Below are 27,882 nucleotides of genomic sequence, written 5' to 3' on the forward strand. Positions count from 1 at the left end.
AAACATACAAAGTAGTCTGAAATACACCCATGTTGCAATCACCTAGCTTGCCCAACAGAAGGTCACTTCAAGAGTGACATACTATTCGTTTGCCTTTGTTGCCGTAGCAAACAGCTTCTCCTAAGCTGCTCTTATAGCTGGCAACCAGGAAGAACAGTAGCAAGAAACTCTTGCCAAAGCACACAGCACTTGGTTTTCTGTTTATATGAAATAACAAACATGTTTCGTTTTGTGTGCCAGATGTGACAATGAATTCAATAATATAAAAACTCCATCAGCTAGGCCAGTAAAAATAAATACTTCAGAAGCATGATACAGCACCTTTTATTGTTTGCATCAACAATAGGCTTCTTTGCATCACATAACAAATATATTATCTTTGGTATATGCTTTCAACACTTCACACCAAACTTTTACAGGCAGGGTAAAAAGTGCATAAAAGCATCACAACCGCAAGACTGGGTTAATGAATGTTAACCATATGCAAGACATTTCATTCATGTGACAATGAAATACTCAGGCACCAGTAAAGCAAATGACCAAATGACCAAGAGGAATATATCTAGAGCCACAAGAAATCATACTTCCTGAAAAGTAGTGCGCATCTAGGTACATGTAGCTTGGTCTGCTATAACACGCTGTAGAAACACCAGAAATCTGATGTCATATCTGTTAACTGTGACAGACGACAATTTCAGCCAACAAACAACCATAGAGCCTACATATTAATAACAGTAATAAAAATAATGTACAATTGGGCTGTGCCACTGGTACAACAACAGGCAACTTGAAGTATAGAACTGCTATTCTAGAGCTTAATCGATGATATGAGCATTTCTAGAGCTACAACCAGAACTTCTCTTGAACACTGGCACAAGGCAAATCCTGCCACAACATCCAGTATACCCACACTCTACAAAATACTTTTTTTTTTTTGCTTTTACAAAGTTTGGTGCAGTACATCAAGCTAATGAAGGCTGTTTTGTAAAATTCCCACCTTTTTGTGGCACCCACACATCTTTTCCTATAATATTTCAGAAGATTTGCATTATTGCACATAGTCTAGAAAACTAAAGTACCATAAAAAACCACTACTTCAAAAAAGATGTTAAAAAGGTTTTAAATTTTAGTTTCTCCCCAATGTATACCATGCCTCAGTGTTAGTGGGAGCAACTTCAAAGAGTTAAAAAAGCAGAATTTATAAAACTTGGCAGAATTTCACACCAATATTGCAAGCTCTCTCTTATTTGATCAGCAATCTAAAATGAACATCCACCCCCGCCAAAAGATCTTGTACCATTACAATGAGAGAGTACATAGTGTGGTAAAATATGCCCCGAAAATCTGCACTACATCTGTCATTATGTTTTCACAACATGTAGTGTGCATTATAAGCAGATCGGTGAGCTAGACATCAAGCTTACCTTTAAAAAACTCATGGAAATGAAGAAGGAAGAGAACAAGTTGATCACAAATTATCAAACCTTCCCCTGCTAAGAGAAAGGTTTGGTGTGCTTCACAGGATTTAGTCAAGTAGGCAGCTTGATACGAAAAAACAAACAAACAAAAAACTTCAGGCACAATGCGGTCCAGTCTAAGAAATTTGCACCAGTATAAAGTAAGGGTCCGTATAAAATATTTAATGACCCTTTATCTTAAGGAGTCCGTCTAATATAATACAGGGTTAGCCAAGCTACATGAAGTAAGTGAGAAAATAAGCAAAACACCAAACAATGCCTACATAAGCTGAAATAAAACGATTTGCTTCCCCCACACACACAAAAAAAAGAAATAGAAGAAAATGCAGCTAGGAACCTTGCAGAAAATATTTTTGAAAGCCCTGACACAGACCATAATAATGGGCCACACAAATATAAATAACTGTCAGGCAAATCAGTTTTTTTTTTTTTTTTGCATTCTGTCACAAAGATTAAAACAACAAAAAGATTAAGGTATAAGTATGAAGTTATTATCATTCACATGCCTTAAAGCACGAAGCAAATGAAACAGAGTATGCTTGAGCACACCAGTGACTACAGTAAAAAATTTCACAACTTTTAGTGTTCTCTGCACTCTGTACCACATCCTGCACACAACAAGCACAAGGCATTAACTTGCAATGTCATCTCTGTAGAGAAAAAGGCAGACTTTGGCATTTCATAGGTGGCAGAACAGCCACATCAGCAGAAACTGACCCAGCTGGCTAATGAACATTACTACAGGGTTTCTACCTGAGGCACTCAATGAATCGAGTAACAATAACAGTCAGCCCATCAGACCTCAACCTCCTCCTTATGCAGGAATTCACTTATACTTTGTGAGATCAAGCTACTTTAACAAAAAAGGGTAGAAAAAGTGCAACACATTTCATCAAGGACTGTGATGAAAGCCGATATTAAGGTCCCTAAGAATGCATAAATAACCAGGTCAATAATATGCGAAAACGGCAGCAGCTTACTAGTGCATTGATAAAGGTTATTGTCAGCCTGCAGCTGTGGCTGCTTGCAGCATCTTGCATTCCATGTTTGGCAGAAATCAAGTCAATATACCATAAAGTTTTTCAAAATACAAGATACCCCTCTTTCAGAGATAACAAAAGCATTGTTGACAATCACAAAATCACAGAACTTTTGGCATTAGGGGTACAAAGAATAGTGAAAAACTTAAACATTGAGATATAACTGTATATCAAACAAAGCAAAGCTGAATAAATTTATATGGCAAAGAAGTTCACTGCAGCAAAAGCTACAACTGCAGGCTCATGAATACTGCCCCCATATGGATGGCACTGTCAGCTGATATGAGTACTGTGCTTGGATGCTCTGGCAGATGCTGGCTGGTATTTGTACCACACCACCTGTGTCAGAATGGCAACATCTAGGGACACCTGGAGAGTACCGCACACCCAGAACTGCACTGGTGCCAAGCGCACAATGAAGTAGGCTGTCTTAAAAACATCACCCACTGTCCACATGAGCACCATCTGAGTGCTGAAAGAAACAAAACAAAACATGGCATAATTTTCCTTGGTTTGAAGTTGCATTGTATATCAGGATCAGAGAGAAGAAAAAAATGAACCATAAATATGGCTTCATCAACTGTAAATAGAAGTCCAGGATTGTGATTTCAGAAATAAGGGTAAAAAAAAAAAATTGGCACTCAAAGATCATCATTGTTTAAATCACAGTTATCATCAGATCACTTTGAAAGAAAATAAAGCAAAAGAATTACACAATATAAAAATACACAAAATACTCGTACTTTGCACCTTTAAATTTAAAAACTCACTCAGGTAGTTCGAAAAGAACACATCAAGTCTTTGGAACTCTGTACTTTTGACCCAACATGAAATGAAAGTCCAGCATGGTACTAACTGGCAATAAAGTGATGAAACCTTCCTCTTCACAGGCAACAGTAACAATGGCATCAACAAAAACTGCTGCATATTCGTAAGTTTAACCGCTATATTGTTCACTACACAGGGTGTTTCAAATAAGACTGTTGGCAATGTTTTAAAAATAGGATTTTTGAGATAGAAGAGCGGTTGCACAGCGCAGCATAGCATTGTCAGCGGTGTAGTGCATCAGAAAGCTAAGACGTGTTAACTAGTAGGCTGGTTAACTCATACTGAAAAGTTAACTTTTTTATTTTTATTATTATTGTTAGGCTATTATTGTTAGGCTCTTTATTTATTGAGAGGCTAGTAGCACACCGTAAGCAATATCCACATCAGTTTTTAGAATTTCGAAAATGTCATTCTCGTCGCCACTGCAGTGCAAGGAATTTTGAGGCCACGCTTGGGTGAAAGCAAAACCATGCGGCCAGAAAGAGCGCTTGACACACCTACAAGCATGCGTCACACAGCGATGGGGGCTTTAGTAATGGGGGTGTCAGCGATGGGGGTGTCATGTGCTTCTTTCACAGTGTCCGACTGGGAGTGGCGAGAGGGCAAAGAGCACATGACAGGCGTGCTGATGTATGATGCCTGCTAGCTAGCACGTCTCAGCTGTATCCTGATGCACCACACCATGACAATGCAGTGCCGAAAAAAGCACTCTTTTAACTCAAAACGCCTATTTTTAAAAAATTCCTGACATTCATAGGTGAAATACTGTATAGAAAGCAAAAACAATACAATTGCAAAACTGATGCCACTGGCTGCTGGAAACAAAACTATGGAGCACTGAAAAGCAGGCAGTATTATGCAATGCGTTACTTTATAGCTTCATGCATATTGTTTCCTTTTCATTTTCAGTGTTTTATTTACACTGTCACAACCCTGTGTTTTCGAAAGCAATGCAGGCCATGGCCCCGGCCATGATGTGGCCAGAATGTGCAAGCACAGTGCATTACCAAAGAGCCTGAAGAGATTACCTTTCTTTGCTCTTTGCAGTGAACTAGCCAGCTATAAGTTCTTTCAAAACCTAAGATGGATCCCTTCTTCAAGAGAAACTGTTGCAGCACTCCATGGACACACCCCATGGTGCCACTAACCGGCAAGCATTTACTTTCTAAGCCCAAGACTAGGTGCATGACTGCAAATGTCCTAGGCACACTCATAATAGTGAAAGACAGTCAACCAGGCACATGATAATGTCACCTGACATCCATCACAAGCAGCACTTTGCCTACAGTGTTAGCAAGTCTCTGGCCCTCTATTGAGATCTGAGTGCTCTGGAAAGCTCAGCACCTGGTCAGTAAATGACTTCTTAATAAAGAATTGTGAGTTCCTATCAGTACTGCAACTAGGCCCAGAGCCTTCTGAATGCAAGGCAGGTGCTCAGCCCTCAGGTTACCACTGCAGCTCTAGACACACAAGAAATTCAGGTGGTTTAAGGAGCTTTCAATCACAAAGCACTTCACAGGTAAGTGCGCCTTTGACCAAACTGAAATTTGATCTTGATTCATGGTTTGCTAAGTCCATGGGAACCAAAATTCCTCCCTAAAATGACTGGTTTATGGTTAATAGAATTTAACGTCCCAAAGCAACTCAGGCCATGAAGGATGCCGTAGTGGGGGGCTCTGGATAATTTCGACCGCCTGGGGTTCTTTAACGTGCACTGGCATCCCACAGTACACAGGCCTCTCAATTGAAATGTGGCCACTGTGGCCGGGATCGAATCCGTGTCTTTCGGGTCAGATGCCGAGCACCATAACCACTGAGCCACTACAGCAGCTCCTCCCTAAAATGAGCAATTTCAAAGATCAAATGCAAAAATGCAGCAATGTGCCATCCTACATTGCAAGAAAACTCAGTACCTTCTCCTTCTTTCATATGATGATGCAGATGGCCTCAAGGTGTTTCAATCACACTGATTACCTTACCTGCAAGTGCATGAGAGGCTAGTCCAAACATTAAATTAAAAAAGTTTTTTGCATATTTTCCTGGCAGTCCTTTAAAAAGTTTGAAAGCCAAATATATTTTGTAACACTCTGCTCATAAGTACAAGAATTTAATACCTTAAAGGGCAACTTTGAGTGTTTTTTAAACATTTTGAGTTGATAACCACATTACAATCTTTAAAGTCCCCTCTCTCCGGTACAAAAAACTGTTTTTCAAAACACCAAGTAGAAGTATTTTAGAACAGCAGAAATAAGGATACTCAAACTGAAAATAGGTTTCGGCCAGGCTATGATGTCATGCGTACTTGTCCCAAAACTTATTGTGTCTGCATAGACTGGCAAAACTGGCGACTGTAAGCGACAGCTTGGGTCATCATTTGTTTGAAGTGACCAAAAACAGGTGCGAAATTCTCTCTTTAAGCGAATTCAGAGCAAATATCAACAAGCGTGCAACCTGTGACATCACACACGCAAGGTTGCCTGGAGAAATCGCCCCAACTGGGGTCATGAAATGAAAAATTTTTTACTGTTATTTGTGCTTCAACAACATGTCTCCTGGCTGCAAAATTTGGTACAAATGACCAGAAAACTGCATAGAACGTACTCTGAAAGTTTCAGTAAAATCTGTAGAGGTATAAAAAGACATCAGAGTTGCCTTTTAAGGCCAGGAAATCAAAATTTGGATATGAAGTCAAGAAACCCAGAGCCAAGTTTCATGAATCCACTTAGTACAAAGTTTAGGGGAACTCCCCAACATTGAGTTGATTTGTAATAAGGGACTACTTATTAGCATCCACCCAGGCGCAGCTATATGGAAACAAAGCTTTTCTTTGCAGCGTGGGTGGATGCTAATAAGTACTTATTACCTTATTATGAAATAAACTTTAACCTGCATTCTTAACACACTGACAGCACATAGTATACAATCCGAGCAGAAGTGCCAGAGGCAAACATTGGAGCATAGTAGTTTAACTACATGATGCTTCATGTTCCCAAGTGGGAGGTTGGTGCTCCCATCAAGTTCATTACAGTTGCAGCAGATGAATCAAAAAGGTGATCCAGTCAAGGTGGTGATAGCATGCCTTTTCTAAAACCAGATACCTATCAGCATGCTTGCACCCAGTGGGCAACTAAGTTAAAGCATGGTTCAGACAAAGGTCATTGGGAACAAGTGCCTCATTTAAAGAAATGTACTGAAGGCGCAGGTGTGCAAAAAAGTGTCCACCATAAACACTGCACCATGTTCTTCACCCTTTGCAGTCGAGGCGAGTGTAATGGCATGCACTATGCAAAGCCCCAATGACAACAATTACAAGAAAGGCGAGGTAGAAAGGAGAGAAGGCAACGAAGAGGAGAAGATTAAACAGAGAGTGCTCAAAAAAGGAATGACTGTGTGTCTTGTTTGATCCTTCACAATGGCCTAACAGTGGTGGGACCAAAGAAGATTCCACAAATTCCACTGAGCTTCAGTGCAGGCAGGAAGTCCCATAGCTAGCTTCCTTGCTGCAGGCAAACCCCACACCACTCAAGAACGGCATCCACACCTCTTCAGCAAGGCCATCTCGGCACTCTCCCGCCTGCTAGAGGACTTGGCCTCCACCTCACACAGCCACTACTGACTGCTCCGTGCTGACTGCGTCTGACTGCATATTTAATACTAGCAAACCTTCCGGAATTTCACGGCTTCCCTGACGACCCTGACGTGTGAATCCAGGCTCTGGACAATTCCACCTTTCGTTCAGCTCGGCCTCCCAACATCACACGAGTGTTTGTGGAAGGATACCTCTGAGGTTCCATTCAAACTTGGAGCCTCTTCGAGAGCCACCATTACCCCACATGGTGGGACTAGACTGCAACCCTCATTTCTGCTTTCGTCGACCCAACCAGCACCTACAATGCCCAGTCCATAAGGATGCAGTCATGAAAGCAAGCTCAGGTTGAGGACATCGACACTTACGTCACTGAGAAATTGGCTCCTCAAGGCATGCATTATTACACGGTCCATGCCTGTCGCTCAACAGTATGTTGTCAACGCCATGCATGATCCCACCCATGCGACTATTGTGGCTACCCAGGACACTGAAGCTACCATCCTCGCTTTTGTGCACCAGGTCACCGCACTGCACAAGTTGTTGCAGAATGCTCACTTCACCCAGGTCAGTCTGCCACAGGTCCATGCACCCAATATCAACACAGGGATGTGCAGCACTGATCATGCGCCATGATGCCCTGGAGCATGTGCACGGTCAAATGGTTCAAGGTAAGAAGAGGTTATGGCTTCAACAACCACACCGACACCAGTTAGGACATCTTTGCTCACTGTACCATGACTGAGCATGAGAAGCCATGGAAGATTCGTTGTGTTGGTGAAGGGAAGGTTGCCGAGTTCAATGTGACTGACGGAAAGAAAGTTGATGTGAAGCTTCTGGAAGGAAACTCCAATGATGCCAGCAAGTGACATGTGTGGGCAGGCAGCAAGCTCATATATTCGCTGCATCATGGTTCAACATGTTTCTGATACAATATGCCACTGAAGTCAGACTTCAGCCACTGGCCTTCACCCTTGGCTTTCGACTTCCCCCACAGAGAAGTTGCCTCCATGCCTAGTCCTACAGTCATTGATGGTTGCAAGAAACGACGCAAAAGTCGAGGAGACAGCTATGGAGGCCATCAACTGAAGAAGAGCAGTGAAGATGCAAGCTTTACCCTTCGTAGTCGCAGCCGAACATAATAGTCTGTGCTGCTCAAAGCAGAGATGAGGATCGCAAGAGAGGCGAGGTAAAAAGAAGGCGACGAAGAGGTGGAGATTAAACAGGGCACGTTTAACGGAATGGCAGCGTGCCTTGTTTGATCCTTCACATATATCATGCAAGCACTACAGCCAAAGCCTTGAAACTCTATAAGCACCACCATTCAAGTGAACCACGGTAAAGTAGGCCCAAAAACTGCAACATGCTCTATGACTGCTACATATCCTATATGCCATGACCTAAACTTCACCACATTATGAATGTTCATGCCACAGTAGAAAACAACTTGGTGTCTACGGGAAACTGGCGACTCAGGAAGCCATGGCTTTCACTCCTTCCCCTTTTCTTAATCCAAGAGTGATGACCCCGGTTCAGGGTAAAATAATTCTAGTGAAAGAAGAGCCCAAAAAGTACTGGTCGATGCCAAATACTGCTCTGTTGGACAAGAATTAGCACTTAAGACTTCAAATTGTATTAGTGCAAATAGTGAAAAAATCTGTCAGTAACTGTTCTCTCTTTAACTTCCCGCTTTCTAGATGTGGCAAAAATCTGTACAAAGCAACCATTAGTTCCCTTGTTTAAAATAACACATACAGCATATTAGCCAAGCTACACCACGTTATGATCAAAAGACATGAGGTGCTCAATTGTTAAGTTTTTTTATACATATAGAACCAAAAAATGACTCTTTGCACCCACTTGCATGACCTTTCCACGCCACGAAAATGAGAACACAATAAGTCTACTACACTTATCCCTGGTAATGGAAATTGATCCACGCCTGAAAGCCAAAGAATGATTGAAACTCTTCCAAGGTTTAGTAGAAGGTAGCTTACCTCATACCGTGGGTAGACTGGTTACGCAAGTTACGCCAGAACTGAGGGAGCCCCAGCAGTGCCTCAGTAAGCAAAGCTGCAAAGCCCACAGCTTCAACAACAAGTTCCACATCGAGCAGCAGGTACAAGAGAGCTCCCGAGCAGAATGCAAAGGTGGCAAGGAATTCAACGTAGCTCAGAAAATCTGTCCAGGCCCAAAAGTGCCGCCAGGGAGACTCTGCAAGTGGAATCAAAAACACAGTAAATCAATTTCACACTCTAACACACACACCACACAAGACTACAATATGATGCCGGCCAGCAGCACTCAACATAGCAAGAAGAATAGTTCAGTGTTTACGGAGATTACCATGCGCACATCAATGACAATGGGCTCTTCAGTGCACTTGCTCACAGTGACCAGATCACCTATATGTTTATCACATTATGCTAGTACATGGTAAACTTCTCTAAAATATTAGTGCTACCTTACGTATACAATGGTAGAGAGAGGGTGTGGTAGATGGTCCTTGGCGATCACAAAATGAACAAGGGAGGGGAAAACCTCAGGTTGCTTGAGCCAACGTTTCGACAAGGGGACTTGTCTTCGTCTGGGCAAAGCGTCCATCATTGGCAGGGATTAAATAGGGCCTTCGCTCCGAGGAGGAAGGCCCCGGGGGTGGGGAAGGAAAGCGGTGTGAGAGGGGATGCGTGTCAGGAATGATCAGTGGTGTCACGGTCTGTGCTCAAAGCAGCAACAAAGCAGCAACAAAGCAATGAAGACAAAAGCAAGAAGCAGTAAGTGGCAGTATGGCTTGGATGGAATGACCAAGCTGTAGTACTACTCGCATGTGAGCACTGAACTGCATGAGATATACAGCTAACGGGTTTCGAAGCAGCCTAAAACAACTGTACTGAAGATCGTTCACTAACTTTATAGCTTTACTATGGCCCCAATGCTTAAGCCCTTCAAATCTGATCTCAAGTCACGCCAATATTTCTAACAAGAATTACTAAAACCTACCAGGCCTTCATAAGTCAAAGTGACAATGTGACTAAATGGCTAGTTGTGTTTAGCTTTTTGTAATAATATTAAACAGCATTAATAATGAAAAATCACAGGTGACAACAGCCTCTGAATGTAGCAACCTGTGCATGACTAATACTATCCCTCTTGCCAGAAAGAGCAATTTGGGAGGTAGAATGCAATGCAAAGCATGAGTTATGAAAAACGGTGTCCTACCAGGTTGCTGCCTAGAGTTCATTTCATAATCTCCTCTATTTGTAGGTAAAACAATACGAAATAGTAATCACCTTCACTTATAAAAAAAATCAGGAAATTTTATGCAGCACTTAGATATTTTCTAAGTAGGCCCTTTGTGTTAGGGTATTTTTACCCATTCTTAACCCCCCCCCCAGCTATCTTGATTACTTTATAAATGTCAGGTTAAATCTAATTTCTTGCCTAAAAAAGCCCCTTCTATGAAACTGTGGCTTGCCAGGGCTTAGAAAGCCTAATGTACCACGTGGAAAAACAAAAAATTGGACAGGGCACTTAAGCTCTGCCTTAAGGGTATGAGGCGATAGCGTAGTGGGTTAGGCTTTCCATTCTGGGCAGTTTGACACCTCCCAATGCTTTTCATTTCTTGAAATTGTTTGAATTAATTAACTGATCAATTACACTCCAAATTTTCTTAATTAGCATCATCAAGCCCTGGCTTTTCATTCTGAGCATTTTTACAGCTTTGAACCCCCTTTTTCTGTTTTTCACTTCTTTAATTAATCAATTAATTACAATGATTTCATTAACTCGTCTTCACTTACCATATATCAATCAATCTTCAATGACTAGAACTACAAATTACCATGATACGATTTTTTTTACACAGCCTACGATTATAGGTCACTGGTTTGAATCCCTGCCGTGAGACAGGCTATAGTAGTAGGATACAACTATAGTAGGATACAACTTAAAAAAATAGCAGTTGCTAACACTGGGCCGCAGTCCGCAGCGTCCTGTATTACTCCGCTGGCCAATCGCAACTGTAAACGAAATCAGCTTTTTAATGTTTCACTATATCAAACAATCCATGTATCAAAATTCTAGAGCTCATAATTTTTTTTCTTGTGATAAGCTTCTTGTTTAGGTAACAAGAAGCGTTTAAGCAGCGGACTACTTTTTTGTCGTGGAGGAATTCTGTGCACGAAGGCTGAATGTGGGCGGAGCTTCACTGCAGACTTAAGTTGTAGCCGACTATAGTAAGGTTATGCTGCACGAAACACTGAATCGTAAACGCCAATCAATCATCAATCACTAGAACCACAAATTACCATGATAAGATTTTTTTTACGCAGCCCTTGATTATAGGTCGCCGGTTCAAATCCCTGCAGCGAGTTAGGCTCTACCTTAACTAGCCAGTTTATGACGCATGGAACGCTGAATCATATGACAGCATCCAGAACATTCTGCGGCCAACGGGTGGCATGATGCGATTTTTTTTACGCAGCCTCCTATTATTTCCGACACATGGTGCCGACTATGCCGACGGCTTTCCGATCGAATGAGCTGTCTACGCTGTGGCATAAAAAAAAAAGAACAGAAAGGATGAGTTGAACTTGTCCTACAGTGGGTGCTTGAAGTAAACTGCTGATAGTAAACCTCCTTTGGCACTTGACATCTGTGAGGTTGCTAACCTTGTGGCAAGTTTGAAAAGTATGGTCGTGAATACAATAGCAAGGAGCACACTTTGGCTTCTTTGCTCCTCCTTGCCTGGCAGAAAGGAAATAGGAAGGTTTGCCGCTTTAGTTCCCCTTTTCAATGTCTGAAGCATAAAAAATGCAGCACCATTAAACACTCCAGGTCTGACCTTGCTGAACTACTTTAACTCTTTCCTTACCGCAGGAAAAAGAGAGCGTGAAAAATTTATTGAGCTGTAAATGTAAATATTTTAGCTTATTGCAGGATATAAAAACATACCTAAAAAAACTCTATTTTCAAGAATTTAAAGAAGAAAACAGTATAGTCATAGCATATTATGAAAAAAACTTTTTTTAATGGCAAAATTTAGGTGACCAAAACAAAAACTTTAGAGCCAAAAATCGGGAGTAAAATATTCCTGAATGTATATTTAAAAGCTTATTATATCTCAGATATAGTTGTAGAAAGTCACAAAATGTTTGGTGCAAAACTTCCTCATCAGAAAAAAAAAAGTTAGCCTCAGAACCACTGTGGGGTCCCTGGAGGCTATAAAAAGCCAGTTTACATTTCATAGGCAGAGCTAAAAATGCTAGTTTCATGTTCAGCTGCGCCCTTTCTATAGCAAAGCCTGCAGTTTCTATGCCCGTTCATGACATAAGGCTGGTGCATAGGCTTTTCATGATTCAACTAAGGCTGACTACCCCTGGACATCGATGTCAAGAAATTGCTGAATGGTTGCCTTCTTCACACCTGTCACTACCACTTTCATCAAAGAAGTCAAGAATCAATGCGCTGAGATCCCAATATAACCGCTGTTTTTAAGCGTGGTCGGCACAGAATGAAGACACCCTGCTCAACACAATCTATATACAAGGACAGCCTTCAAAAAGAGGTAAAAAAAAAAAAAGAAATGTATTGGAGAGAACGATAAAACTGTATCTGAAATTGTAGTAGTTTCTCAGCTATGCATAGCACAGCACTGCACATCTGCAAATGGCTGCAAGCGTGTTTAATGGGCTGTTTCTCGCTGCTGGTCGAATCGATCGATTTGAACAAGTTCAATAAGGAAAGAGATAAGGCCAGGGTGTCTACCAAGTTGACGTTTCCAAATTCCCTGAGTTTTCCAGGTTTTCCCTGAGTGCATTTGTTAAATTTCCTGAGTGACACATTACTTTGGTTTATGCAAAAACAGCCTGACACAAAGCCGCCTGATGTTATCACTCTCCAGTAAGCATGTTAAAAAATAAAAAAAAAACGATTTAGTCTTATTTGAATAGTAAGGAGTAGCTTTTACCGTATTTACTCGCATAATAGGCGCACTTTTTTTCCAGAAAATTCGGCTCAAAGTTCGGGGTGCGCCTATTACGCGGGGTAAAATTTCCGGAAATTTTTCGACTCTCAAAATTGAACACACCGCGTAAACGCACTCGTGTAAGGGCCGCACCCCGTTTTCCCGAAGAAAATATTTAAAAAAAAGATCCGTGTAAGGGCCGCACCGAAACTTTCTACGACCCACGCGGGAATAGCCTTCGGAATGTACGCGCCGAGGCCTCTGCGATCGGCTCCGGCCGCGCGCACCGGGCGCTTGATCGTGGAGGCCACACACGCGCACAGGAGCTTCCAGATGCCACCCACGGAGGGCGCCCGAGGTAGAGCTGATCATCATCATCATCAACGTTTTCCTCCGCCGCGAGCTGTCGCTATCCATATCGCCATCAGCATCTCTAGCTCGCCTTTTTTTGTTTTTTTTTTGTTGCTGTCAAGTGCCGGGATCTGCGGTAGCGAGATAGTTCATCGTGGTTTATGGCTTTGCCGTACGGCTAGCGTACGGCAGGTCGGAAAATACGATGTGGCCGAGAAGTGCGGCAGTTGCGACTGCGGCGTCCCTAAATTTTCGTACGCGACTCCAAGCGCCGAGGTTTTCGCGGACCTAAGTCGGGAACGTTTCCGGCTGGAGATGAAGCTTTCCAAACAGACGTTTAAAGTGAGCATCCCTGAAAACTGTGTGCGGCTGATCTACGCGATGTCGTTGTACGTGCTGTGGGTCCGCAGCAGGACTAGTAGTCAGTTCAGCAAAAACTTTGTTAAAATAAAGATTGGGGAACGGGGGGTGGCGAGGTGTCGGCTTGCAATCGTGTAAATACAGTATTGATCACAGTGCCAAGTTCGGGGTGCGCCTATTATGCGAGTAAATACGGTATTTCATTGTAAAAAAAAAAAAAGCATAAGGGAAACAGTAGCAAAATGCACAACAAATCGAATATCTTCGAAAAAATGCTAAAACAAACTGCGAATCGAATTGAACATTTTCAAATATGAAATAAAAGGAAGATGCATGCGGAAAGAAATACTTTCAAATGTGAGATATTTTTATCTACTGATAGTAACCGCAATGGTGCGATTCTCTCTCAGCAAGTCTATTCAGATGAACTGCAGATTACAGAAATCTTAGTTTGTAGAAATGAAAGAGTGACAAACCTCAATGTAACACTGAAAAGTCAACCTCAAGTTCGTGCACAACGCTTCAGTGTTGTTTCACTGTTTTAGAGAGTTTATTTTAGTTTGGATAAGGGACAGTTGCATCTCGGCATCAGCCAACACTTTGTTTTTTCAGCTCAAGCTCTTTCACAGAAGCGGCGGCACGCTTCCTTTCCCGTTCCTTCCTCAGTGCATCAGCCCTTTCTGCTCTCGTCCTCTCCAGCTCCTCTTTCCACCGTGCGTTCGCCCCACGGACCATTTGGAGCATCCTCTTGGTCAGCTGAACGTTGGCAACTCCTCCAGCCGACATTACGGCGTCATACACGATTCGCTGGGCGACCAAAGATTGCTCCTTCTGATTTTCAACAAGGCATTCCTTGTTAATAGAAAATCCCCGCTCGACAGACGCATTTCCGTGCGATAGAGACAGAATCATTTTAACAAACGTGAAGAGTTCTTTGTTCGAACCACAGATGCCTGCCCAAAGGGCATCCAGCCGATGCGTGCTCCTATTGAAATTTTTCAATGTCGCTTGCGTCGAGGCTAGGGAGCATACATGCTTGTAGGACCGCATCGCCCGGTCAGCTTCTGTTCCTGTCATCCATTGGTGCTCCGTTAAAACTTCAAATGCATCACTTAGACGCCGTTCCCCGAGATCGGGAATCAGCGCGCACGCGGGATCCAGAGACGACGATCCCCTCGTCAGCTTGTACTTCAACGGCGACCTCTCCACGATCTTTTTGGCACAGTTCTTCACGAAAGTGGCGCAGTCCCTTCTGAACCCCAAGATAGCCGAATCTGAAAGTTTCGGGGCCTTTCGGAGCGCATTCTTCGTAGCAAACCCAAGGTCAACCTTGGGCGTCGCAAGCACGTTCGCAGTCAGGTCCATGTCCACCTTGATCAACTTCAAAGGACTGTCCGCTGCCATTATTACTTCTTTCTTCACTATTCTACTCATTAGTGATCGTAGAAGGTTCTCCAATGCTGCGCCAAGAAATGGAAGCATGGGCGAATCGGTCTGGAACTCAGCCAGGAACGGCTGCAGTTCCTCCGCGATGCCAAGCATAAAGGTTAGCTTTGCAGACAGCAGAGGATCGCGAATAGCTGCTTCGACCACGCAGTAACTGGAGCTGGTCGGTCGGTTATCCCCGTTTCGGCACGACTCGACGTACACTTTTAGGTACATACGGCAGAATCTCAAGAGCTCTTGAAATTACACGAACATTTTCAAGCCACCGCACAGCACAAAACTTCATAGGGTAAATGTTGCTCCCGGTTATGCGTGCGTATTCAGCGCGTCGGGCAGGTACACATTTGAATAAGTTGTACAAAGCCCGAAGAAATTCCACGAGTTGCCAACCTCTTGCCGCGTGTCCGGTTTTGAAAGCGCCGTTCACAACATGGAGGCCACAGCTACCAACTTCGAGAATACGACGGCCGTCGCTGGATTCACACAGTTCTTGTTTGATCTCACGGAGAAATTTTGCATTTACATTTGGCCCATCCATTGAGATCTGAAGAATTTTTGATCGGGAGAGTCCATCTGTGGAAGTTTTAAAAGCGGAGACCAATTCTTCCGCCCGCGTGCGCCCCAGAAAGCTTGACGTCAAGTAGCGCGTTTTGACGCTCTGCTCTGCATCCGACCAAAAGCGAACCAGCACGTCCATTTGCTCTCTTTGTGCAACTTTGTTTAACGATTCGTCAAACGCCACGACTACGTGGGCGGCTTGGCTTACTTCCGACATGAGGTTCTCCTTGAAGAAAGGTGCGAGGCCATAGACAATCGTATATCCTACCTTGTCTTTGCCAAGCTGCATTTTCTTGGCTGTAGCTGATGATGGGAACATCAAAGGGAACAGAGAAGCTGATGCCGCGGCAGAACGGAGTGATGAGTGCGTCATAACAGCGTTGAGGCACCACATCACTTCAGCATTTACGACTTCTAAGTCACGCTGAAAGATATCCTTTGCTGTACGGTCGGGCTGGACGTTCGTCGCCGTAGTTGAAGCACTTGAAGGATGCGCAGAAACAGACGGCACTGGCTCGGCACTGGTCACAACGGTGGCCGGCGGTGTCAAAAATGAGGCTACAGAGGGTGTCCCGGCGCCGGTAATGGCCAGTCGGTGCTTCTTACTTTCAGCGTGACTTGTCACCGCTCGTCTTCCCATGTTGCTGAGCGAAAACTGCTTTCTGCATAGCGCGCAGTACGCTGCGTTTGGGTTACTTTCGACGGGCCTAATCCAGGCTGCAAACTCGCAATGTTTCGCATTCGTCCAGTCCTGGACGAAAGTGCACTTGAAGGCCGTCATGCTTGACACGTCGCACACAGCTTGCCTGCGGCACCACAGCAGTCATTAAAACTAAGTCGGTTCAAAACGGCGCAGCTAAGTACGGACAGACTTCGTTGCTTCGCCAGCGTCGCCAGATCGCGATAAGGCGGGAAACTATTCCCCCTCTCCCAAAGCTGCGCTGCCTGCATCGCGTGTGTGCACCCCCTGCGGCAGAAATGGACGCTTCCATCAGGGAGACGCGCAGGGAGGAAGAGTTCACGCAGAAACACCGGAAAACAAGGGGAGGCCGCTGGCCGTCGAACAGCGCACGTGCGAACCGTAAGAAGCGCGCACTCTGTCGTCGGCCACAGCGCCGGAGAAGCACCGGAAAGTACGCTTCAAAATTCGGAGTGCCGCTGGCGCCGCGAAGCTTTTTGGCGCCTTGCTGGGATGCTCCACTTGACGTCAAAACGTTGGAGGCCGGCGCTCGCTGAGGAGAGTACGCGTAACGCCGCAGTGGACAATCTGTGCAATGCCAGTCCGCATCGTTTACACGAGGCAGCATTATCGCGCCTTTAATTCTTTTTATGTAGAAATGCAGCTATTTTTCCCTGATATAAGCACAAATCCCCTGAGTTTTCCCTGAGTTTTTCCAGATTATCCAAATTCCCTGATAATTCCCGGTTTTCACGGTTTTCACGGTTGGTAGACACCCTGAAGGCGTCTGCACATGTGACTACTCCTATGAGATACACATTCCATATCTAGCATACAGTAGCAGGAAGAAATCATGGAGATTATGCATATGAGCTTTGTATAGCACACGGGCCTCTAGAATTTCACCTCAATCGGCCGAATTTCACCTCCATCGGCCGAGTGCCCCACTTTTGTGACACCGAATGCTGAAGTAAGTCATTAGTAGATAAAGAAAACAAGCTAATGACTAATGTTCCTAGAAAAGAAAATTTCTCAAAGTAATAACCAAGGCTGCCAAATTCTGCTGTTCCAACACACATTTCCTTCATAAACACACTCCACTCAATCCAAAATCCAACTCACAAAAGTCATAAGAAGCCCTGATATTTTTTGTACTCATCACTACATTCCAAACATTTCACGTAAGGGGCAGGGGCTACAGATTACAATTATTGGTCAACATTTTGCCCAAATTATTAGCAGGACCAATTCATTATGAGCTGAACGCAACTCGCGAGTAATGTGAACATTAGATCTTTACAAATATTAACTTGGTTATAGTAGGGTTGTAAAAAATGAATATTTTTTTCCTACAATTTCAAAAGTTCAACAGCAAGTACTAGTACAGTGCTGCATAAGTTGTACAGTCTTGCATTAGTGTAACAGGAATGTAGATTTATTTTACTAGTTTTTCTTGCAACTCTGTCATTTCTATGAGACTAACAGGCAATTTCTATCAGACTAATAGGCCATACACAGCAAGAATTAAAGGTTCATAAATTTCATTATCAGACTAATAGTACCTACATCAGATTAAGCAGTTTTGCATAAAAAGATATGTATCCACAAACTTCGGCAATCTACAAATAAAGCTATTAGTCTGTTTTCTGAAAAGGCAATACAGTCTAATGCATTAACAGCTGCTATTACAGAATTAAATTCTGCAATTTTAGTAGTATCCGATTAAGACTTTAGCTGTAACACTAAATCGTACACTGACTTTAGCTGTAACACTTTTTCGTACACTAACAGCACTCATCAACTAACGCACGTAAACGAGTTCAAGTACCTACGAGTAACCTTTTGTTCTAACTTAAATTGGTCAAAGCACGTCGATTTAACTTGCTCCAAGGCACTGAAGAAACTCGGATTTTTAAAACGTACCTTAAAGGATTCGACTAAAAACTGTAAGTTGACGGCGTACAAATCTCTGGTAAGGCCTGTGCTTGAATACGCCTCGGCAGTCTGGTCACCGCACTTTGCTAAAGACATCACTAAACTAGAAAATGTGCAGAATAAAGCAATAAGATTTATATATAAACGTTATGACCGCCAGTTCTCTCCCACAGCTCATGCCCGCACCTTATCACTTGACACACTTCAACACAGACGCATATGTGATCGCCTTATCACTCTTCACAAGATCATCAACAAATGCATTTATGTTGATGCCCCGCTTTTCTTTTCTTTCGCCAGTTCTTCAGCACGTGTCACTCGCCGTACTAACCCGCTTAACATTGTGCCGTTTATGCCATTTTTGGACTGTTTCAAATATTCATTTTTTCCTTCGACAGTCGAGCTATGGAATAATTTGGATATTACATTACGTCAGATGTCTGTTGACTGCTTTGTGCAAGAATTGTCTAATCATGTGTTTTCTTATTAATAGCACACTTTTGTTTATGTAAAATGTCCGATTCACACTTGTTTATGCACTTTCCTACTGTTTTATCTGTTTTCCATCCTCTGTACCACTCCTGCAATGTCCCAACTGGGATAGCAGTATTTGTAAATAAAAATAAATAAAAACACTGCAGGTAGACAGACCTATTCCATTATGCATAACATATAGTGAACAGTGGAAAAGTTCCATTAGATAATTCTGCTGATTGACAAGCTTCCATCAGCACATAAGGTTTGGTTTATGAGGGTTTAACATCTCAAAATGACTCAGGCTAGAGGGACGCTGTAGTGAAGGGCTCCGGAAATTTCAGCCACCTGGGGTTCTTTAACGTGCACTGACATCGTACAGTACATGGGCCTCTAAAAGTTAGCCTTAATCGAAATTCGACCGCTGTGGCCGGGATCGAATCCACCTCTTTCGGCTCGGCATCCAAGTGCCACAATCACTGAGCCACCACAACGGCAGCACATAAGAAGAAATCTTCTTGATGTGTTGCGATATATGTATAAGCAACAGGCTACCTGCTTGCATCACATGAGTGAAGACACTTGTGTGCATCAGTACAGCAGCAGTGAAGTGCTTGTGGTGTGGATGCAGTTTTATAAACGCACTCACGAAAGAGGCAATTGGCGATGCTGATGGCACTGCAAGTTATTCCATAGTACGACGAATGCTATGCGTGTTGCAGAAGTGTGCTATGAGTTCACTATATATTAAAAACATAGATACATTAAAAAAAAATGCAATACTAACAAGCATCAACTTCTGCAATTAAAAAAAAAATGGTTTCAGTGCTACGAGAATCAAGCGCATTAAAGAGACTCCTTTATTCAAACACAAAACAAATTTTAAATTTGAATTATGGGCTTTAATGTCCCAAAGCTACACATCGGCTATGAGGGATGCCATAGTGGAAGGCTCTGGATTAATTTATCACTCGGGGTTTTTGAACATAGTCCATGGGTGCCTTTTGAGTTTCGCCTCCATTGAAATGCAGCCCGCTACGGCTGTGATTGAACCTGGTTCCTCCAGCTTAGTAGCTGAGGGCCCAACAACTGAGCCACTGCGGCTGGCAAACAAACTTTCAGTCCCCTGTATGTTCGAATTATCAAGAGTCAACTATCTCTTGCTACTGGTGTAAAAGGGCACTGAGAATAAAAAAAAAAAATAAACAGTTCACAGGTTAAAACCAAGGAACTATTAACCAGGCTGCACATTTATTTTACACTTTACAAGCCACAGGTATATTTGCACCGCAAAGCTGCCCAAAATGGTCAAAGAGAACAAAATAGCCTTTTTTATGCACACTGGTAGTTTATACACAAAACACTGATCTACCTATTTTGCTCGACACATTAAATAATTTGTTTATCATACACCACTAGTTCGTTTGCACCAAAATTACACACAGAGACCAAATATGACGGTACAATTTGATGCTTCTGACACTGGTACTTCTCAAGTTGTACAGCGGAAACAAAAGACTGCTGTTGGCTACAAGTTCAGCCCTCGGAAGAGTGAATTCAGCTAATTAAGCTAACTAAGTGGAGCCATATCGCCATCCTTTAGGAAAATAAAATTGCGACTGCTTTCAGGGCTTTCTCAGCAGACCACAAGGCCAGTCAAGCTGGCTGGCTGATCTTGCCCTTCAAAGAGTCAGCTCATGCACAACAGCCGTTTCCCATTCCTACCACGTGGACCATGCAAGTGCCAATGCAAAACAAGTTTAAAAATTAGACTGCAAATTTAAATTTGTGCTAAATTTGGGTGGTAACAAATCAGTGGTGTTGCTGAAAAATCTTATTGAAGTTGTCAACCCAAGTATGTGAGGCTCCATGAATGCACAATTAATTTGACAAGGTAAGTTGCTGGGCGAGTTGGTTCCAATATTCCATGACTACAGCGCAACGAACGGGACAAGAAGGAGGACCCAGGCAGGGACACAACACAGCGCTGATGTGTGTCCCGTTCTTCTTGTCCCGTTCGTTGTGCTGTAGTCATGGCACAATTAATGTTGTTTATTAACTGAACCAGAACTGAATGCGCTACCAACAACCAGAGCTCTTTGATCATATTAGTTGAGAAAGTGCCCAGACGGCCTATGAATCAAAATCCGATGGTCTCATTTGGTTAAAATTCAAAGGAAAGTTGACTTTTGCGCCTCCTCATCTGTGCATAAACGAACTGCATATGTTACAGTCTCCAAGGTGGTTGACACAGCACAGTGAGGCAGCTGTACTTGCGAACAAAATCTGGCAAACCAAAAGCAGAACAAAATCTGGTAAACCAAAAGCAGCAACAAAAAGTACACCAATGCAATTTCACTGATTAAAAAAAAAGCAAACAAATGTAGTGCCCAAAAGTTAATGATGATAAAATGCGACTACTTTTACTTGTTGGTTCAAGGTGGCACCTTCATCTGCTAACCTCCACAGAGTGGCCACAGGAAGTACTGTTATTTACTCGTGCAATAGATGCACCCTCTTCATTAGTCTTTAAAATTTGGAGAAACTTGAGTTCACTACAGTGTAAATTTTACACCGTGTAATAAACACAGCATCCCACCACAGTGGCTTGGTGGCTTTGCCTTTTGCAGCTGAGCCCAAGATAATGGAATTGAATCCCAGCCAGGCAGCCACATTTTGAGGGAGACGAAGTGCAAAAACGCCCATGTTAATTAATAGGCCCATATCATTAACATATGTAGTGTGCAAATTACTTGAGCCCTTTAAAAATCATCAACTTTCTAACTAAAACATACTTTGCTAATCAGCATGGATTTCAGTGCAGCCGGTCATGCGAAAACCAGCTATATTTGAATTAACCACAGATATCCATTGCAGTGTACACAATTTAGAACAGACTGATACCATATTTATTGACTTTGAGAAAGCCTTTGACCATGCTGCCCACAAACAACTAATACTTAAAATGGGCGAAATAACATTGACAGCACTGTAGCAAACTGGGACAAGGGAAAATTAAATAACAGGCGTCAGGCCGTTAAAAGAGAGAATGTTCATTCTACATTTCAGGCCATAAAATCTGGAGTTCCCCAGCATTCCGTTTTAGGGCCTACATTATTTCTTCTCTATATTAAGGATGTCTCACTTACTATTACCTCTTCATTAAGACTGCTTACTGATGACTGCATCATTTATCAGTGAATGACTAACCTTAGTGACAGTTCGAATCTCGAAAATGACCTACAGAGTTTAACTAAATGGTGTTCTGACTGGAAAATGACTACAAATGACTACAGACATTAAAAAAATTAAACTTGTGCGTTTCACAACGAAAAATCAGGAGTTACACAACACTTATACAATTAATGGTGCAGCCACTGAGAGCCCACACAGTCATAAATACCTAGGAGTGTACTTCACGACTAACCTGTCTTGGAACGCGCACACTGAATGCATATGAGCCAATGCTTACAACTCTCTACGTTTCATTCAGTGGTAATTGCATCATGGTAACAAAGAAACTAAACTCCTCATTTACAATGCTGTTATATGACCAACACTCTAATATGCTTCTCTAATCTGCAACCCTCATCAATCGTACCTAATGTCCAAACTAGAATCTGCGCAAAACAAAGCTTCGTGGTTTATTTCACGTAACTATCCCTTGTATTCCATCATCTCAATGATTAAGTGCGACTTAGATCTTCAACTGTTGGAAACTAGGCGCAAAGTTCATCGTTTAATGTTTTTTCACACGCTTTACCACAACTCTCCTGACTACACTACAGAAAAAATTAAACCTGCACTCATATCTTTCCTCACATCAACCATAATCTTAATGTGGAACCTCCATTTGCTAGAACAAATTTATTACGGTTCTCATTTCTTCATCTGGCCATTAGTGAATGGAATGTCCTTTATAAAGATAATGTCTGCATCCCGAGCAATGAAAAATCTGGAGACAGTTTGGTCAAACCAACTGATTAGGTAGAACTACCAACCTGAATGAGAGCTGTTATACCTACTCTGCTTTACTGATTTTTTTTTTTTTGCTACTTGTGCTCTAAATGACTCATGCATATATTACTTGTGTATGTAAATGCTACTGCTGTATATGCTACTTGTGTGCACCGCACCTAATGTATTTTTCTTTTTCTTTAACTGTTGATATTATTAAACGTGTGATGACACATGGTAATGCTTTGATGAAGTTTGATGATGCCTCCCCCCCATGTAATGCCTTCCTGGGCCTTTAGGGTAATAAAATGAAATGAAATATGCTGTGTGGTTTTGGTGAACATTAAAGAACCCCGGGTGGTCAAAATCCATCCAGCGGCCTTTACTACAGTGTCCCTCATAGCCCATGTGCAGCTCTGGAATGTTAAAGAGATGCTAAGAACAACTCCATAAAACGTTTGTTCTCAGTAAAAATTGATTCTGTGGCCCTTTCTGGCTGTGCTGATGTTTTTCCAGCAGTAAAAGAGATATGTATTGTTGGGAAAATTGGATTAAAAATTTTCCTGCCACTTAATCCAAAGTCATTAAGACCAAAATGGGCTCCCTGATCACAGTTTTGAGATGAATAGTGATGTAGCCTAGCCTCACAGATCGGGACACGAAAAATTGTCTTTTAGTGACTTGAAAGCAGGTTAGACTGCCAGTAAGATATAGAAACTGCCACACAGAGCTAGGTTTAATACTATGCCCCCCTGTGGACAGCCTAGATCAACACTCACTTGTCACTGACAAAAAAGCAATTATGTGAAAAAAACCTTCGTGCTAAGTACAGGTTGCTCAGCACCACAAGAATAGTTGCGTCCAAGTCTGTAAGGCCACTCAGTGATTTGGCTTAGACCAAACATAAGTTCCAGCAGAAACACACGCATGAAACAATTCTTCCGACAGGATGGGCCATGAATAACTGCTAACTAAAGAAGAAAGAAAAAAGGATCAAGTCAGGCAAGAAGTTCGGCATGGGTCCAGGTTGTGCACACCTGATATACTTGGTCAGTTCCAACCAGAATTACGTGACATTACAGGAGACTTTAAGCATCTGGCATTTACTGTTCTAAAATTGTGGCCCACTCTTCAAGTGCAAAGGGATCCCTACAGCGTTTAACGTTAAACTGCACAGACAGCCAATGCCAGTGACTCCACTGCTGCTGCTCTGCAAATCAATGGCCAGGCTGAAAAAGCCAACTGCATAAAAAACTGGTTCTCAACCAGTCAACTTGCATGCACTACCCAATCATAAAGCCAACAGACAGGCACAAGCAAACCATCAAGATCACCTTATCTTTAACTATTCCCTTACCGCGCAGTAAGCCATCGGCCGTACAGGGTGTTTCAGGGAAGACTAAGCAATTCTCAGAAATAAGCTTTTAGAGGTAAAAATATGGCTTTTTCAGCACAGTATTATCTGTGTTAACAGACACCAGAAAACCGGTAAATCATGTCAAGTAGTAAGCTGATTAACTAACTTTCAATAATAAGTTTTTTAACTATTAGAGTTAGGTGCCTAGTTGCAATTAGAGATTTGTAGCTGGTCGTTAGTAATAGCCATATCAGTTTTTAGAATTTAGAAAACACGATTACCCTTGGTACTGTGGCTTGACAAAATTTGACTTTTTTGACTAGTTTACATGCACTGGAAAGGTTGCTTTGCCTGCAGGCTTTTCGAAAGCGCATGTATTTTGGCATGATGTCGCCAAGTTTTGTCAAGCCACAGCGCCGAGGATAATCGCGTTTTTACCCTTGTGTAGAGCATTCGAGCAGTCTGCACCACACAGTCAAAAGTGAAACTAAAAAGCAGTCCTTGATTTTTGTGCAAATTGCTTACGCACACATTGCTTGCAGGTGCATGTGGCTCTACTTCTGTGCAAGCGTAGCCTTTAAAAGTTGGACGCTACGACGAGGTGTCGACTTTTACGCAGGGGAGAGCACCACTCAAGTGCTCTACACAATGGAGACACAAACTGTACATCACTGGACTAACAAGTGACTGAATCCCTAATCACAAGTACCGCTAGAACTATGACAAAGAGCAGATCCAAAATGGAACATACACTATCAATTGTCTGCTCGATCCTTGGTGCATTTCCTGAAATAACGCGTTCAGTTCAGCTGGATTCTACCATTTAGGAGTCATGCAGTTTTTTCAATGGCCTCGTCACTCATCTGCCTTAGATGCAGAAATTTTATCTCCGAAATCAGTTCTAATATTATTACTAAAGCATATTACACGTGCACCAAGCTTTGTCAGGCTAAATATGAAAAATTATTCTGCTTTAAAATCTTCTCCAGAACACAACATGCAACTGCTGCAAGCCCCAAAACCAAGCAAAGCATTTTTCATTTCTTAGCTAGGAATTAATAGGGATAGTGAAGCCAGTAAAGCTCTCATGATTTCCTAGTTTGTTTGTTTTAAGAATTGAAAGCAAGACTTATGAACTTAAATGAACGGTGTGGCCAAAAGGAAAACGACTTCGTGGAAAATGAATAGGAAGAAACATGCACACGAAAAAAGAAAGGACTGCATAGATCCAACCCAGAAGAGAGAACTTTGTTCTCAACCAAAGGGCGATGATGGACACTCCCTGCAGACAGCAAGGAAAAGGGCTTGTTATTGAACAGGAAGGAAAATGAAGGGAGGCACATGGACCATGCGACAGCGTGCAGTGAGAGGTATGACAGTGCGACAACGTGAGAAAGGCTGGGTACACCTACCCCACAGGGTGAGGTCCCGAATGGCCACATCCGCCGCCTGGAGGCAGGGAGGGTTTTCGCTCAGGTTTTCTAAACCAACCACCAACACAAAGACACCAGGTTAGAACCACAGCAACAGGCACCATGCTTTGGGACATTGGCAACCTCAGCTTGCTCCCCCCATCTCAAGGCACTAAAACCTGCAGTCCAAGCGGTGAGCAAGAGCCACTACAATCCAAAAACATGTGAGAAAAGCTTTACTTAAGAAAAACTTCACTTGCTAAGGTTATGAACATCAATCAGGCACATGGCGAAAGACATTCCCACATATGTCCGAAAACAGTGCCCCCCACATAGCACACAAAAAAAGTCGCCACTGGTGACATTATAATGTCTCAGTGACGTACGCGCTGTAGGAAGTTTTGCTGCATAATTTCATCAGAATGACAGAGAATGTGAGAAGAAAGCCAACTTTGTTTTGTGGACTCAATGAAAGACAATAATGTTTTCTACCAGTGTGCTTTATACAGGCGCTCTGAGTGTGACATTGTATGTGCTCTTCCATGTTATGGCTCTAGCGAAGTTGCCTGTCAGCTCTGTCATCAGTCTGGCAGCTTTTCTCTGCAGGCTTCCAGCATTGCATTTGTGTTCACAGTGAAAAAAAAATTTACTACTATACCTACGGCTGTTGCTATATAAATTACTACCTTTTGAAGAAAAAACAATAGAATGAGATTTATGGTGCTTCTCCTGCACATTTAATCTAAACACCATGCATTTACTCAGCGAAGGTGTTTCAGCTTCACGTCTACAGCCCAACTGAACGCATGCGCGCACAATGTCTATCCACAGGAACTTTATCGAACGCCTTTTCGAAATCTAGGAACAGAGCATCACATGGCATACTGCAGTCTAAGTATGAGTGTAAATTATGCAGAAAGAGGACAAACTGAGTTTCACAAGAGCGACTGTTGAGGAAGCCTTGCTGATTAGGATGGCATAAATTTACAGAAGTTAGAAAGGTAGCAAAATGTGAGTATAAAATATGCTCCATGCTTTTGCAGCAAACACATGTGAGTGAAATTGGGCGATAACTTTACGGGGTGAACAGCTACCTTTTTTGAATACAGGGCTGACTTTACCAATCTGCCAGTCCCATGGTAATGATACTGTTGTAAGCGATTGCCGAAGATAAGTGACAGAATGACACTGCAGATATTTCTAGTATTCTTGAGCATTTCTGCATTAATGGCATCAAAACCTGAGGTCTAAGTATTGGTTAATGAATCAAAACAATGAAGAACATCCAGATGCACAAATTAAAAATTACAGAAAATTTTTGCCTAAATTCTATAAACGTGTGAAAGCAGAACTGCATGGCCGATAATGACAACGAAGACAGAGAATTCTCAGTCTGCGTCTTTGTGCCATAGATGGAAGTTGAAAACGACGTTGTGGAATGCACAGTGCGAGGGTGTGTTGCAGTTTAACACGAGGCATGCTCTCCTGTGGCGATAGCCTAGTGTTTTCGAGCACTGGCCACTGAAGCTGATCTGTTCGCGCCGCCACGGATTGAAATCCCAGCTGTGGCAATATTTGTTTGATTTATTTTAATTCAATTATTTCACTTGGCACAAATCCACAAGCATCGCAAGATCTTGCTTGAGGTTTACCCATTGGAATAGTGCTTTTGCATTAAAAATTTCAGTAATGCCATGGAATTCAAATGAAATGTTTTCCATGACCGAATGGTCAAAAAAAGGCATAAGTTTGGAAAGTTTGGAAAATAAAAAAGTTTGGAAAGTACTATACTTCATCTCACAAAATGTTTGCAGCACTACAGACGGCAGAGTTCTCTCATCCAATCAGGGCTGCAGGAACACAAGAAATAGTCCCTCGAATATTTGAGCAGTGTAGGACTATTAATCAAACAATAAGCACAGCAATTAAACATAGTTTGGACTGGTAGATTTAGATAGTAGAGAGTGCTTAAATCACTGGTGAAATGAACAGACAAAGCCCGTACGTACACAGCTCTGCGGAGGCCTGCTACGAGGTAGTGATGCATCGCCATTTTCCAACATGGCGTCAGCCGAGTCGGTTGTGTCACCTGTGTGCCCTACACCGACAGTGCGCTGTTTTTTCAAGCAAGCGATTGCAGTTGGCTTCTTGAAGTGCTTTGCGTCGAGATCGGAGGCAGTTCAACTACGAATGCGCTCATCAAGAGGACATCAAAACACACCCAGGTGAGCGAGCGAACACTTTACCAGTGGAAAACATAGACGTTAAAGGTGGGCCAAATGTTGTCCCCGAAGAAGCCGGCAGCGTTACAGTGATGGACAACGTGCCATATCATTCTATGAAGAAAATAGAGAGCGGCAGATGAGTAGCCTCAAAAAGGACATACAGACTTGGCTGTCCGGACAAGGTGTCACGTGGAGCAGCGACATGGTGAACGCCGAGCTCATGAAGCTTGT

The 27,882-nt window shown here is 42.6% G+C and overlaps 1 protein-coding gene and 1 pseudogene across 2 annotated transcripts in view; both read right to left on the reverse strand.

Moving 5' to 3' along the window:
- Positions 1–308: 308 nt before the first annotated feature.
- Positions 309–27,882, reverse strand: part of LOC149351244 (solute carrier family 66 member 2) — a 34,394-nt gene continuing 6,820 nt past the window's right edge. Inside the window, exons 4-6 of one of the 2 annotated variants that reach the window (XM_089580529.1) lie at positions 25,427–25,495; positions 8,930–9,146; positions 309–2,990 (exon numbers count right to left, since the gene is read on the reverse strand). In XM_089580529.1, the coding sequence (XP_089436655.1) occupies positions 2,792–2,990; positions 8,930–9,146; positions 25,427–25,495 (485 nt within the window). In that variant the 3' untranslated portion in view covers positions 309–2,791. The remainder of the gene's footprint in view (positions 2,991–8,929; positions 9,147–25,426; positions 25,496–27,882) is intronic. The other variant, XM_089580530.1, reaches the window with a different exon arrangement.
- On the reverse strand, positions 13,802–17,031 carry LOC149351245 (uncharacterized; annotated as a pseudogene).

Source organism: Amblyomma mixtum, chromosome 3 (genome assembly GCF_055824585.1).
Source record: "Amblyomma mixtum isolate Tamu chromosome 3, ASM5582458v1, whole genome shotgun sequence".
Lineage (NCBI taxonomy): Eukaryota > Metazoa > Arthropoda > Arachnida > Ixodida > Ixodidae > Amblyomma > Amblyomma mixtum.